Source organism: Schistocerca gregaria, chromosome 6 (assembly GCF_023897955.1).
Source record: "Schistocerca gregaria isolate iqSchGreg1 chromosome 6, iqSchGreg1.2, whole genome shotgun sequence".
Taxonomy (NCBI): domain Eukaryota; kingdom Metazoa; phylum Arthropoda; class Insecta; order Orthoptera; family Acrididae; genus Schistocerca; species Schistocerca gregaria.
This window is the reverse complement of record NC_064925.1, coordinates 211,216,258-211,232,467: the sequence shown is the minus strand read 5'-3', so window position 1 is coordinate 211,232,467 and position 16,210 is coordinate 211,216,258. Positions and strand designations below refer to the sequence as shown.

The 16,210-nt window shown below is 43.2% G+C and overlaps 1 protein-coding gene across 2 annotated transcripts in view; it reads right to left on the bottom strand.

Annotated features, from left to right (window-relative positions):
* The window catches only part of LOC126278373 (cadherin-23-like), a 520,639-nt gene that overhangs the window by 328,725 nt on the left and 175,704 nt on the right, over positions 1-16,210 (bottom strand). For both annotated transcript variants that reach the window (XM_049978447.1, XM_049978446.1), the window contains exon 3: positions 11,396-11,533. In XM_049978447.1, the coding sequence (XP_049834404.1) occupies positions 11,396-11,533 (138 nt within the window). The remainder of the gene's footprint in view (positions 1-11,395; positions 11,534-16,210) is intronic.

The window sequence follows — 16,210 nt, the reverse complement described above, 5'->3', positions numbered from 1 at the left end:
TACACACATTGGTACATCATCTAAGCCTTCTGACTTTTTATTTTTTAGCTTTTGAACAGTTTTATTGACTTCATTCTCTGTGGTTGGAAGTAACATCATTGTATCTAGTGCAACAATTTTTGCAGGTGTTATATTTGTTTTGGGGAATTTTTGCTGTAACTTCTCTGCAATACTTGAAAAATGCTCGTTTACATAGTTTGCTAAGTGTTGTGGATCATTTATTACCTTATCCCCCTCCCTTAGCAGTATGATATTCTGCGTTTGTTTGCCTCTCCCCATTTCCTTTTTTATAACATCCCAGACTGCTTTGCTTTTATTCTCTGCATTATATACACTCATGGAAATGGAAAAAAGAACACATTGAAACCGGTGTGTCAGACCCACCATACTTGCTCCGGACACTGTGAGAGGGCTGTACAAGCAATGATCACACGCACGGCACAGCGGACACACCAGGAACCGCGGTGTTGGCCGTCGAATGGCGCTAGCTGCGCAGCATTTGTGCACCGCCGCCGTCAGTGTCAGCCAGTTTGCCGTGGCATACGTAGCTCCATCGCAGTCTTTAACACTGGTAGCATGCCGCGACAGTGTGGACGTGAACCGTATGTGCAGTTGACGGACTTTGAGCGAGGGCGTATAGTGGGCATGCGGGAGGCCGGGTGGACATACCGCCGAATTGCTCAACACGTGGGGCGTGAGGTCTCCACAGTACATCGATGTTGTCGCCAGTAGTCGGCGGAAGGTGCACGTGCCCGTCGACCTGGGACCGGACCGCAGCGACGCACGGATGCACGCCAAGACCGTAGGATCCTACGCAGTGCCGTAGGGGACCGCACCGCCACTTCCCGGAAAATTAGGGACACTGTTGCTCCTGGGGTATCGGCGAGGACCATTCGCAACCGTCTCCATGAAGCTGGGCTACGGTCCCGCACACCGTTAGGCCGTCTTCCGCTCACGCCCCAACATCGTGCAGCCCGCCTCCAGTGGTGTCGCGACAGGCGTGAATGGAGGGACGAATGGAGACGTGTCGTCTTCAGCGATGAGAGTCGCTTCTGCCTTGGTGCCAATGATGGTCGTATGCGTGTTTGGCGCCGTGCAGGTGAGCGCCATAATCAGGACTGCATACGACCGAGGCACACAGGGCCAACACCCGGCATCATGGTGTGGGAAGCGATCTCCTACACTGGCCGTACACCTCTGGTGGTCGTCGAGGGGACACTGAATAGTGCACGGTACATCCAAACCGTCATCGAACCCATCGTTCTACCATTCCTAGACCGGCAAGGGAACTTGCTGTTCCAACAGGACAATGCACGTCCGCATGTATCCCGTGCCACCCAACGTGCTCTAAAAGGTGTAAGTCAACTACCCTGGCCAGCAAGATCTCCGGATCTGTCCCCCATTGAGCATGTTTGGGACTGGATGAAGCGTCGTCTCACGCGGTCTGCACGTCCACCACGAACGCTGGTCCAGCTGAGGCGCCAGGTGGAAATGGAATGGCAAGCCGTTCCACAGGACTACATCCAGCATCTCTACGATCGTCTCCATGGGAGAATAGCAGCCTGCATTGCTGCGAAAGGTGGATATACACTGTACTAGTGCCGACATTGTGCATGCTCTGTTGCCTGTGTCTATGTGCCTGTGGTTCTGTCAGTGTGATCATGTGATGTATCTGACCCCAGGAATGTGTCAATGAAGTTTCCCCTTCCTGGGACAATGAATTCACGGTGTTCTTATTTCAATTTCCAGGAGTGTATTATTTTGTCATTAAATGACTTTTTTGCAGCAATCAGCACCTTCCTATAAATCTTTTTGTATCTATGATAGAAATTTAAGAATTCTGAATCATTGTGAATCTTTTTCATGGAACTGAGGTGTTTAAGTGTTTGGGAGGACTTCTTAATACCTGCTGTTATCCATCTGTTTTTGTGAGATGTTGATACAGTCATGCATACTTTTGGAAAAGCTGTTTCAAAGTTCAATTTAAACAATGTGGAGAATTTGGAGAATTTCATATTCACATTGGTTTCCTTATACACTTCATCCCAGCTTTGTTTTTCTAGTTCTTTTGAAAAATCTTTTATTTTGATTTCTGATAGATGTCGTTTATAGGCTTGTAGTTTAGGGAATGATTCGATGCCTGATTTTACTGTTGTTATTTGACAGAGATGGTCTGATAGTCCGAGATCTTTTACAGCTACATCACATTTTTCCCTGTCTATATTTGTGGCCACATGGTCAATTACTGATGCAGTCATTGTAGTAACCCTTGTTGCACTATTGACCAATAGGGACATGCCAAAACTTTGAAGGATATTTATGAAGGTGCTGCTGGATTCATTTATGATATTAGTGTTGATGTTTATGTCCCCACACAGAATTATGTTGACCTTTGTACTTGAGACTTTATCTAGAACTTCTGTTAATTTATTGAAAAAAGTGTCCACACTACCACTGGGAGATCTATACACACACAAAATGATTAATTTCTTGGTGATATCGAGCCCTGATAATTCAATAGCTGATATTTCAATGTGTTTGTCTTCACTTACTGTACTGAGGTCATGTCTAGATTTGAACTGTGTTCCTTTTCTGATATAAATGCATCATCCTCCACCCCTTGAAGTAGTTCTGCAGTAAGAGTTTGCCCTTTCATACAATGATAATACTACATGTTGGATTTCTGTGTCTCTACACCAGTGCTCAGTAATACAAACTACTGTGCAGTTCAAAGATTGGAGCTCAACTTCTAATGCTTGTATTTTATTTTTTATTGATTGCATGTTTTGATGGAGGATTGTTAAGTCTGTGAAATGCCCCATGTTACTCTTTCCGATGGTTTGTTTTTCTTTGTGACATCTGGTATGTGTGATTTTTGAAGTGTTATAATCTGTCTTGTGAGTGATTGTTTCAGTATTTTTTGAACTGCTAGAGATACTCTTTAGGCAGGGGAACCTGTTGTCTGGATTTATCCTAAAAAAGACCTACTTTTCCTACCTATGACAACAGGTATTTGACCATGTGTGGCCCGAGATCAACCCCCTATACTTTCATGAATCAGCTGTACCAATCTTCCCTTCCCAGTCCTGTTTAGGTGTAGGCCATGCCTAGTGAAACCCCATCTGTTGATAGTCCCGACGGGCACCAGAGAAACATGAGCAAAGTTGGCCGTCCTCAGAGCCATCCCCAGCCCCACACTGATTCGCCTCACAGCTCCATCAAGGCGTCGCTGATCATGACGCCGGAACAGCTCAACAAAGTGTACATTGGTGCCATGAGTCAGGGAAGCTATCTTGTCCAGGTCACCACCTATTTCATATGCCCCATCCCTGTCCAAACTGTTTCCCGCCCCACCCACTATCACTACATGGTCCTCTTTTGTAAAATCCTTACATAAAGACCCTAGGTCCTCTATCACATGCTAGAACATTTGGTGGTCGATGTTTGCTGTAGAGCCTGCTTCAATAACACAGTCAAAAGAACAGAGAAAGTTTTCTCTGCTAAAAAGAACTCATTTCACTCGCAGACAATCATCGAATGACCAAATGAGAATGGCAGTGTTCCATTTCGAGAAGATCCTATAGAAGTTTTCTTTCTCTTATATTTCAAGAATTTTACAGGCAAGCGTCTGAGTCGGCAGCTGCTTCTCCACCACGAGATTAACTTGTCTACGTGTACGAAATTACGTATGCTGTGGGAATACTAGACGCCGATCAAGATAGCTTCCTTCACAGGCATACAGAGACTCTACAAATACCAGTCCAGTAACAACGAGTTTAATATTACTAGCTATAAAACATTAATTTCTCCGTTTAAGTAGTAGTAATGCTATAGTACTCATAACACGCCAAAATCGATTTTCTCGAAAAAACCGCGAGCCAGGTCTTCAGGACATGTTCCTCTACAGCATTCCGTACCTAAGATTCATCAAAATCCGTGATTAATAGGTCTGGTGATCCCGTCATGAGATTTAAACGTTTTAAATGTACTGGATAAAGACTGCGTCTGAGAAGATTGCGTATGTGTATTCTCTGATTTGCAAGTAATTTAGCGTCCTGATGCACGCAAAAAGTCTGGCAACCTCCGCGAAAATTTCGCAGGAGCAGTAGGCAGCCATGTCACATCACCATAGCACCATTTCCAGAGGCCCTAGGAAGCCGGCCAACTATTGCCAACGCAGTATTGTAGCATTCAGCTCGTCTGTCAAGATCCTGCTACGGCAGCAATCGCTAACCAACATATTTTTATGAAAGCTACATGTGAGCGTACTTTTTGCAGAGACAAATGGTTCAAATGGCTCTGCGCACTGTGGGACTCAACTGCTGAGGTCATAAGTCCCCCAGAACTTAGAACTACTTAAACCCAACTAACCTAAGAACATCACACACATCCATGCCCGAGGCAGGATTTGAACCTGCGACCGTAGCGGTCGCGCGGCTCCAGACTGGAGCGCCTAGAACCACTCGGCCACTCCGGCCGGCTATGCAAAGACAACAAGTAAACATATTAAAAGCAGTGAACACAGTAAAAAGCTAGTTTAGTTTACTTCTATACAGAAAGAGTAAAAAAAAACGCAATATTTAAATTTTACACTGCAGCTCCTGCAAGGGACGCTGTTGGTAAGTAGCACTTTTTCATCAATATCAGATGACCCACTGTACTATTGCACCGTTTCAGCAACAGGCTAATGCTGTCGCGACACCATCTGCTGGAAAAGTTGCAACCGTTGCACGGCTGGATCGATACCTGCGCTCCAGTCGGTAAGAACTGTCACATGCGTCGTAAGGATACTGTTTACTCTTAATTATTTTCCTACTTCATTAAAGAAATAATTATTATATTTTTAAGTTCCATGCATCAGTAAATTACCAAGTGACATGAATTATTGTGAAATAAATATAAAAATAGCCGAATCTCACTGATTCAATAAGGTACAACTTCGACATGAAGAAATACTTTCTTATATGTGTATAATTGCAGTTAACTCTGCTGAAATCAAGAGAATATAAACACATATTTCGTGCATGAGAAATACGCATTTCTGTTGTCTGTTATTATTGCGGTAGGCAGTTTACTTGACACGTAATAGTTTCTTATGTAGTCTACTTATTCGCACATTCTTACACTTCACACGATATTCTAATGAGCTAATATTTTTGTGAATGCAACTGCTTTCGCCAGGAAGGCGAATATGTTGAAGATTATTGCCGTTTACGGCTCAGATGTAGCAAGAATTTTGGAACTCGTTTCTTCTGTGTTGTTTTACCGCTTTCGACGTTTTATTGACACGTCTGTGAGGTTTCCCTTCCAACTACAGGTGTACTGGCTCATTTGTTACGTTAAGTAATGTACGTATCACATTTCATACAAGTCCCACATTCATTGATTTGGCTGGAAGTGTAGCAAACAAAACTGCACGTTGCTGAGTAGATTTATGTATGACAACTTGCTGTAAAAGGTAAGGTCTTCTACAGTTTACTATCAACTGTTTGCTCTTAAAAGGAAACGACATTTTTCAATAAATATCTGTTACGTTACAAGAGAATCGCACATAAACCGTCCTCTAATATACCGTTCGATACCTCCCAGGGTCCTCAGAAACTAAAGAAAACAAACGTGGTGTCATTTTTTTCATTATTGTCGATTTTTATTGGGCTACAAACGCTTCATATTCGCACTCGTTCGATAACATATTCAGAAATGTAGCTTTCTGGCTACGCTACAAATAATGCTTTCTCCAGCGTCTCCAGTCCGATTAAGTCGTGGTTCGCAGTGTGTTCTTAAACCGCTAGTCTTCGCTAGAAAGTTACTTTGAAGTTAAAAATATTTGAGCGTGCAAGAGATCCTTCAAAGAATCCTCCGTGAAAAAAAGTTTAACTCTCAAGGCAAACATAACCAAATCCACTCCTGGAAATTGAAATAAGAACACCGTGAATTCATTGTCCCAGGAAGGGGAAACTTTATTGACACATTCCTGGGGTCAGATACATCACATGATCACACTGACAGAACCACAGGCACATAGACACAGGCAACAAAGCATGCACAATGTCGGCACTAGTACAGTGTATATCCACCTTTCGCAGCAATGCAGGCTGCTATTCTCCCATGGAGACGATCGTAGAGATGCTGGATGTAGTCCTGTCGAACGGCTTGCCATGCCATTTCCACCTGGCGCCTCAGTTGGACCAACGTTCGTGCTGGACGTGCAGACCGCGTGAGACGACGCTTCATCCAGTCCCAAACATGCTCAATGGGGGACAGATCCGGAGATCTTGCTGGCCAGGGTATTTGACTTACACCTTCTAGAGCACGTTGGGTGGCACGGGATACATGCGGACGTACATTGTCCTGTTGGAACAGCAAGTTCCCTTGCCGGTCTAGGAATGGTAGAACGATTGGTTCGATGACGGTTTTGATGTACCGTGCACTATTCAGTGTCCCCTCGACGATCACCAGAGATGTACGGCCAGTGTAGGAGATCGCTCCCCACACCATGATGCCGGGTTTTGGCCCTGTGTGCCTCTGTCGTATGCAGTCCTGATTGTGGCGCTCACCTGCACGGCGCCAAACACGCATACGACCATCATTGGCACCAAGGCAGAAGCGACTCTCATCGCTGAAGACGACACGTCTCCATTCGTCCCTCCATTCACGCCTGTCGCGACACCACTGGAGGCGGGCTGCACGATGTTGGGGCGTGAGCGGAAGACGGCCTAACGGTGTGCGGGACCGTAGCCCAGCTTCATGGAGACGGTTGTGAATGGTCCTCGCCGATACCCCAGGAGCAACAGTGTCCCTAATTTGCTGGGAAGTGGCGTTGCGGTCCCCTACGGCACTGCGTAGGATCCTACGGTCTTGGCGTGCATCCGTGCGTCGCTGCGGTCCGGTCCCAGGTCGACGGGCACGTGCACCTTCCGCCGACCACTGGCGACAACATCGATGTACTGTGGAGACCTCACGCCCCACGTGTTGAGCAATTCAGCGGTACGTCCACCCGGCCTACCGCATGCCCACTACACGCCTTCGCTCAAAGTCCGTCAACTGCACATACGGTTCACGTCCACGCTGTCACGGCATGCTACCAGTGTTAAAGACTGCGATGGAGCTCCGTATGCCACGGCAAACTGGCAGACACTGACGGCGGCGGTGCGCAAATGCTGCGCTGCTAGCGCCATTCGACGACCAACACCGCGGTTCCTGGTGTGTCCGCTGTGCCGTGCGTGTGATCATTGCTTGTACAGCCCTCTCGCAGTGTCCGGAGCAAGTATGGTTGGTCTGACACACCGGTGTCAATGTGTTCTGTTTTCCATTTCCAGGAGTGTATATCTCGAGTTATGGGAAGACGTGTTTTTGTGGGTTAAGCCAGAATCATAGCAGAGCCGAACGTTTTGTAATTTGTATATGAGACTTTTCAGTGTTTTGCGCGGTGGACTAACTGACCTGAGGCAACATGCAAAACACACGGGGCATAAAATTAAACAAAAGTGTAATTCAGGAAGTTCAAATAAACTATATAGCTATTTTGTTAACTCCAGCGGCAAAGAAGAGTATGATAAAAGCACCGCTTTTGAACTTGGTTTAGTGAACACAGTGAAACTTAACATTAGTTATTCAAGTCTAGACTGCAAAGACAAACTTACGTGTCATATTTTTTAGAGATTCTCCAATTGCTTCCAAACTTTCATGCGGATGCACCAAAGCAGAAATGATTGTGCAGAACGTTTTTACTCCTAAAACTGTTAATGACTTTGTGTCTGCCTTGAGGATAACATTTTTTTGTTCTAAAACGATTCATCAAATAAAAGCACTGGAAAAATGTTCCCAGTTTGTATCTGGTACTCTGAGCCTTTAAAGCGAGTACAGAAGTAAACTTCTAGACTTCACTGAAACTGCTGTGGAACATCTGTGGCAGTTGCTGATATGTTTTTCACAGTTTAAAAAAACACAATTTGGATGTGAATAATGTGTCGTATACTGACAGTGCCAATGTGAACTTTGGAAAAACACATGCCGGATGTTAGTTGCTGAGAAGCAGAAACCCTAAATTACTGAAAGATAAATGTTCCAATCAGGTCATACATACATCATTAAGTTTGCAAGTGACAGATTAGATAATAATGTTGAAAATATAGTCCAAAAATATATAATCACTTCTGTGTTCCAGCCAAACCATTCTTTGATGTTGTGAATTAGGAGTACGCTGAAATTTTGAGGCAAGCTCCAACTCTCCTCAACACTACAGCAGAAAGGTAACTAAAGACGTTAACATTTTTTATTGCAATATGCTTCAGTATCTGTAAAAATGTTATGATACGTCAGATGACAGCCGTTATGCATTGTCTCTATGGGAAGGGAACTAATTCAAATATTTTGAAATGGCTGTAGAACTGCTTAAACCAAGCGAAAATAGTTGCGTAGATAACCTACGAGTATTTGAGTTCTGTAATCATCGACATTACCTTCCCGGGAGTTTGAACAAAGATAGTGATTATGTTGCAAACTGCCTTAAATTCTTTTCTTCAGTAACTGAGCAACGTGAACCAAATATTTTCAAACTAGTTGCATTTTTGTCCTGTACCAACACCTTTGTGGAGCGAATGTTTCAGTCACGAAGAAATTAGCAGAGAGTGAAATTGAATTATTAAAAATGGCGAAAGTTGAGTGAAATTATTAGGTTCAGTCTGTATGATTAGCCTTTGAAAATTATAAACATGTACTTTGTGTTCTTTAGATGAATATTTCTGCATTATTAATATTTTGTGCAATCTATTAGATATGTGAAAGGGCAATGTAATTTTTTGTGCGATCTAAAAAAATATGTGTACACTTTAGTTTTGAAAATCCATACCTGTTTTAAAATATATGTACCAGTATGTACGTGTTTATCTATGTATGAATGTTCCACATCTCCTCCTAAGTCGCTGTATCGATTTCAGCCAAACTCGATACACATATGCGTTACAGTCAGGCAACCATCGCCGTGGGGGTAAGAACCACCTACCCACCACACCTCAGGAGATATGTCATAAACAATAAGATGCCTGAAAAACTGTCTCATAGTGCATGACGTTTAAATTTGTTACTTCTTTGCTACTACGCTAGTGGCCATTAAAATTGCTACACCAAGAACAAATGCAGATGATAAACGGGTATTTATTGGACAAATATATTATACTAGAACTGACATGTGATTACATTTTCACGCAGTTTGTGTGCATAGATCCTGAGAATCAGTACCCAGAACAACCACATCTGGCTGTAATAACGACCTTGATACGCCTGGCATTGAGTCAAACAGAGCTAGGATGGCGTGTACAGATACAGCTGCGCATGCACCTTCAACACGATACCACAGTTCATCAGGAGTAGTGACTGCCGTATTGTGACGAGCCTCGGCCACCATTGACCAGACATTTTCAATTGATGAAAGATCTCGAGAATGTGCTGGCCAGGGCAGCAGTCGAACATTTTCTGAATCCAGAAAGGCCCAGACAGGACCTACAACATGCGGTCGTGCATTATCCTGCTGAAATGTAGGGTTTCGCAGGGATCGAATGAAGGGTAGAGCTACGGGTCGTAACACATCTGAAATGTAACGTCCACTGTTCAAAGTGCCGTCATTCGAACAAGAGGTGACCGAGACGTATAACCAATGGCACCCCTACCATCATGCCGGGTGATACGCCAGTATGGCGATGACGAATACACGCTTCCAATGTGCGACCATCATGATGCTGTAAACAGAACCTGGATTCATCCGAAAACATGACCTTTTGCCATTCGTGCACCAAGGTTTGTCGTTGAGTACACCAACGCAGGCGCTCCTGTCTGTGATGCAACGTCAAGGGTAACCGTAACCGTGGTCTCCGAGCTGATAGTCGATGTTGCCGCAAACGTCATCGCACTGTTCGCGCAGATGGTTGTTGTCTTGCAAACGTCCCCATCTGTTGACTCAGGGACCGAGACGTAGCTGCACGATCCGTTACAGCCATGAGGATAAGATGCCTGTCATCTCGACTGCTAGTGATACGAGGCTGTTGGGATCTATCACGGCGTTCCGTATTACCCTCCTGAACCCACCGATTCCATGTTGTGCTAACAGTCACTGGATCTCGACCAACGCGAGCAGCAATGTCGCGATACGATAAACCGCAACCGCGATAGGCTACAATCCGACCTTTATCAAAGTCTGAAACGTGATGGTACGCATTTCTCCTCCTTACACGGGGCATCACAACAACGTTTCACCTGGAAACGCTGGTCAACTGCTATTTGTGTATGAGAAATCGATTGGAAACTTTCGTCATGTCAGCACGTTGTAGGTGTCGCCACCGGCGCCAATCTTGTGTGAATGCTCTGAAAAGCTAATCATTTGCATATCACAGCATCTTTTTCCAGTCGGTAAAATTTCGCGTCTGTAGCACGTCATCTTCGTGGTGTAGCAATTTTAATGGCCAGTAGTGTAACTCTACGCAGAACGTATTTTGCAGACAGTATGTGCGTATGCTGTTGAATGTAGATACACAACTATGTCACTGTCAAACACATAGTTCAAGAAGTATGAAGTAATAAACACTGAGATGTGTGAAAAATGCCACGTCGTGCAGGAAGCTTCAATACATTCATTCTTGCTACTGAGACACTCCGGCAGTGGAGCCAGCTTAAGGAAATCACTGACAAAAAATGGTTTAAAAAACTCTGAGCTCTGTGGGACTTAACGTCTGAGGACATCAATCCCCTAGAAGTTAGAACTACTTAAACCTAACTAACCTAAGGACATCACACACATCCATGCCCGAGGCACTATTCAAACCTGCGACCGTAGTGGTCGTGCGGTTCCAGACTGTAGCGCCTAGAACCGCTCGGCCACTCAGGCCGGCAAAACCACTGACACCTGGCAGCGCTTTTGACAGCTCTCAACTGCGAAGTGCAACCGGCTGTAGGCGGGAACAATAGCCATCTATAGAGCTATGAAGAGGCATTGCCATAGAGAAGGTTATAAAATCGTTTTTACACTCTCTAAGCAGCTGCGGCCAGCATACGGAAACTTTCCGGGATCATTTCACACCGAGTCTGCTGCATAATTTCAAAAGTGTTTTGACGAATACAATGAAATTCCTTCTTCGATATTTTACTACGAACGCAGTTCGGTTTCTCAGATAGTATTATTATAAACAAAATATCAATCGTCACTCCTTTTTTATTTTACAGAATTTGACAACTCTCCCACAAAGTGTCTCCAAGTGAACCTTACTCTAACAAAGAGGAAAACAAGTAAGGAAACTGAAAACGTGAACACGGTCGAAAACTAACTAATGGTTAGTATCATACAGAAGCACCCAAAACGAACTACATTAAGCACTATGTACTAAGCCCATGATAGCTGTCTTACCTGCGTAGTTGATTAAGGCGATTATGGGAGTGGCATGTTCGTTGAGATTAATAATGATGCCACCAGGGGATTCTTCATTCTCTGTGAAGGTGAAATCTGCGTGGTCAGATGGTTGTATGAATTTCGGAGTCTCCCATGCTGTAACAGAAGAATTCAACTGTCTGTTAAAGAAATCTTTGTCTCCGTACATAGCTGGTTGGATATGCAGAGAGCGCAAGCTTATCGTGAAGCCGAAAAAGAATAGGGCGCAAGAAATTACGTATTACTGGCAGTAAAGAGACATGCAATTACTTATTAGGATTACAATCTGAGGCTCTATATTCCTATTAAATTTAGTTTGGATGCGGGTCTATATTCCGATTAAAATTACTTTGTGACAGATTGCAGTGGCGTGGGAGGGAGGCGTTGTTACGTACCTATAAGCCAGGTCACGCAGCAAGCAACAGTGGCGCTCGAGAATGCACGTCAGTCACAAAATAATTTTAATCGGAGTATAACGAATCTGAAGAGAACGGCGAATAAACTCCAATTTTCGTTTCACCAAACAAATTAGATCTGGCAGACAAAAAATTTAGTATTCCGTGAGTTTTCACAATGTTTATAAGGAGAAAAATTCGCGAGTTCTATGTGAAAGAGCAGTTTTCAACAGTAGCGGATATTTTGGAGAAGTAGTCAGATGAAGTGGAAGACTTTCGGGACTTGACAGGAACAACCATCACCGAGTTCTTCTAAAACATAACTTCAGATACAAAAAAAATGCATTAAAAAAGGTTCTGATGATGGAAAATAATCGAATAGCGGGAAAGAGGGACTGGTACTTTCTGGAAATTGAAACGCAACCGTCGATTTTTCATACGATTTCAAAGCTAATGTGGATCATTTGATTTCCTGTTATGTCATTAGGTCGGACCCATATATGTAATTTCACCTTTTGAGCTCTGCAATGTAATTTTCAACAACTTAGTGTCAAATTGTTCGCTGATAATACGTTCGTCTATTGCTGGGAACCTGTACCGTCGATTCGTTTAACTGTAATTAGTAGTATTCGTTTACAGACAACTGAACAACAAAAAAGCGCAAAATGTACTCTATTTTATAATGTTAGAGATTATGTAGCAACTCTGTCATACTGTCAGCGTACTATGCTATTGATTAACATAAAGACGCATAATCATTTCGCAATTACTATAATTCACAATACGGAACTAAACTGAGAATGTAAATAAAGTGTTTAGTCAGACTAGTGGATTATATATTGAAATTCCGTCTATACTAAAAAACAGTGTACTCATATCTGAGGCAGGAAACATGGTAAGTCTACTAGGGATAAGGCAGTAGAAGTGCGGTTAACAAAACTGTAATCAGCACTGCTTATATGACTCATTTCACTTATTTTTCCATTAAAACGACTGATATGAGTGTGGGAATTTTAATGGAGACAACTATTTATTTACAGGTCGTACAAAATAGATACGTGTTCCAAAGTTTTACTGATCTTCAAAGTAGGCACCAGTATTGTATATAACCCGTTACCAGCGATGTGGAAGTCGTAGGGTACTCTTAGCAGTGCCAGTTGTGTTGACGGTTCGAGCGGCGCGGTCTGTTGTCCGACGAATTTGTAACAGTTCTGAAGCGAATGCCGTGCAGTGTTTCCTTCAGTTTGGAAATAGAGTTGAACTTACGAAGGCTTAGGTCAGGGGTGTGCAGTAGGTGGTATAGCACTTAGCAGCTCCACCAGTCAAACACATCAGTAACAGCTTGCACTGTACGTGCTTGAGCATTGTCCTGTAAAATGATGAACAAGCAGAAAGTGTAATCACTTCTGTCTCTATGCTGTTTATTTTTGGAACATAACCTACAACTAGCTTAGAGACAGAAGTGATGACACTTTCTGCAGGACCTGTCCATCTTTTTGCAGGACAATGCTCACGCACGTACAGTGCAAGCTGTTACTGGTTTGTTTGACTGATGGAGCTGCTAAGTGCTATACCACCTACTGCACTCCCCTGACTGAAGCCCTCGTGAGTTCAACTCGATTTCTAAACTGAAAGACACGCTTCACGGAATTCGCTTTAGAACTGCTACGAATTCGGCGGGCAATAGACCGCGCTGGTCGAACCGTCAACACAACTGGCACTGCTAAGAGTATCCTACGACTTCCACATCGCTGGCAACAGGTTATACACTAAACTTGTGACTACTTTGAAGGTCAGTAAAACTTGGAACATGTATGTATTTTTTTCGAGTTGTAAATAAATAGTTGCCACTATTGAAGTTCCAACCCTCGTTTGTATTTGACAGTCTAGCCTATTTCACGTGTTTCAGTTGTAAACACCAAATGACAACTTGTGTGTAATTTTGAACAACTTCAGTGATAACAAGTTACGAAGTTAGTGTTTATAACAACGTTCCTATGTTCCGATCGTCAGCGAATGTAATAAAACCCGCGAGAAATCGTACAAAGAGCCAGTACAATGTGAGACTCTGAAGTGCACCGTGTGACGTAACGTTAAGTCATGAAACAAACAACATTCAGAGTTCTAAATGTGAATACACCTCAATAATTTTTGACCTTTCACTTTACTGGGGAACCATGTTGTTCTCTGGCCCGTCATAAATTCAGAAAATGACCTTCGTGCCTTTTACATGGTGTGAAATTATCCATAAGAGTGCTGCAGTATTGCCAACGGACGGTGTCAAACATTAATCGCCATTCATATTTCACATGCTCCCCTATAAACGTTAGATATTGGCAAAAATTGATGAATAGTACTTATCGATAGCCAGTGCACCATTGATTTGTATCGTTCGATGGTGTTTTCAGGCACCTGGAGTCGCTTTTTATATCGCTTATAAAACTGCAGCGGAGCAACGAAAAGAAGTTCATGCCAATATTTTGAGTAGCATCAGTCAAACTTCAAGAACTTTTATTTCAACTGCCTTCTTCAACATTAATATTCGTAAAGACTTTTACTTTGATATATTTATTTTTTCGACAGTCATTGTCGCCAGGAAGGCTGTTATATCGTAAAATTAAATACTTAAATACTGGGCATATTTTTTTCACGCTGATGCCGTGAAAATAATTCCAGAAAGATTCTATTGCAGGAACATAAAAAGATTTACGCATCTTAAAAGGGATATTATTATCACAGAGGAAGTGTTCAAGCAGAAAACCACATGAGAAGGGAATGCAAACATCATCCGATTCTGAAAAAAGAATTACAATGTTCTACTCGTATTGGAGAAAAGTGAGGTGCATATTACCATTCTGAGATGACTGTTAGACACTACGAAGGATGCGTCTGGGACATTCTCGAAAATTCATCCATTAGATCTGAGATTGGTGCAGATCAGACTCCTAGCACGCAATAAATCCAGTATGGAGTGGAAGAAGAGTTTTATTACTGAAAGCTTGGAAAGGATAGCATAGACACTTCATCCAATGACACATCTGTCACAAACATTTTATACATATTGTTCAGATGTAGTGAGTCATTCTTAAACAGGCTAAGTCGCATATGAAAATCGCCAAACAATTACTTTCCCTTCAACACTACCGCGCCGTTTCAAGCACTTCCTCTATAAGCGATATAAAAATCGACTCAAGGTGCCTGATATCACTATCGAACGATACAATAATCGATAGCGCACTTGCGATAAGTACTATCCATCAGATTTTTCCAGTATCTAACGTTTGTAGGGGAGCATGTAAAGTATGTATGGCGGTTAATGTATGCCACCGTTCTTTGCCGATACTTCGGGACTCTTAGATATAATTTCAAACCATGTAGAAAGCACGTTGGTGAACAGAAGCTTTGGGGGAATTCAGAATAAGGTATAAAACAATATGATTGCAATTGTAGACAAGGTGAGTTCGAGGACATTTTTCCACACAAGCGAGTTATCATTTGGCGCCCCCATCCCCTTTTCCCTCGTGTATTATCAATCGTGCCAGTTTTTCCTAGTCTAATTGTGATACAAAATGTGTACAAGTCTCACACTATGGCGTCCCTGGTGCCCCTCTTAGCTTAGCATCGGCTAAACTAAGGCTTCGGACTTAAACCAGTCCTGTTTGCAGAAAGCAAAGCTGAGTGGTATATCATCGGCCAATCTACGGCACTATCTGTAATAACTCCATAACCACTTGCTACTCTTAACATTAGTTATTATTCTCAGCACAGTCGTATAATTTCAGTCTTGGGCCGTTTTCAGGTTAACTGTTATTTTTTTAAATAAAATCAACAGTATCATGCATTGTAAGTTGGAAGCAAGGAAGACTGGGTTCAACGTCCCGTCGAGATCAAGCTCACTAGAGACGATGAACAAGCTCGTATTGTGACAAGGATGTGGAAGGAAATCGGTCGTGCCCTTTTCCAAGGAACCATCCCGGCATTCGTCTGGAGTGATTTAGGGAAATCACGGAAAACCTAAACCTGGATGAAAGGACGCGGATTTGAACCTGTGTCCTCTCGAAGGCAAGTCAAGTGTGCTAAACACTGCGCCACCTCGCTCGGTCACGACCATTGTTTACTTCAGTTACAACTTCCAGGCTGACGAACTGTTTTGAATATACAAAAAAATTGTTCAAATGGCTCTGAGCACTATGGGACTTAACTTCTAAGGTCATCAGTCCCCTAGAACTTAGAACTACTTAAACCTAACTAACCTAAGGACATCACACACATCCATGCCCGAGGCAGGATTCAAACCTGCGACCGTAGCGGTCGCGCGATTCCAGACTGTAGCGCCTAGAACCGCTCGGCCACCTCGGCCGGCGTTGAATATACAGGGTGTCTCAAAAGAAAGTTTATA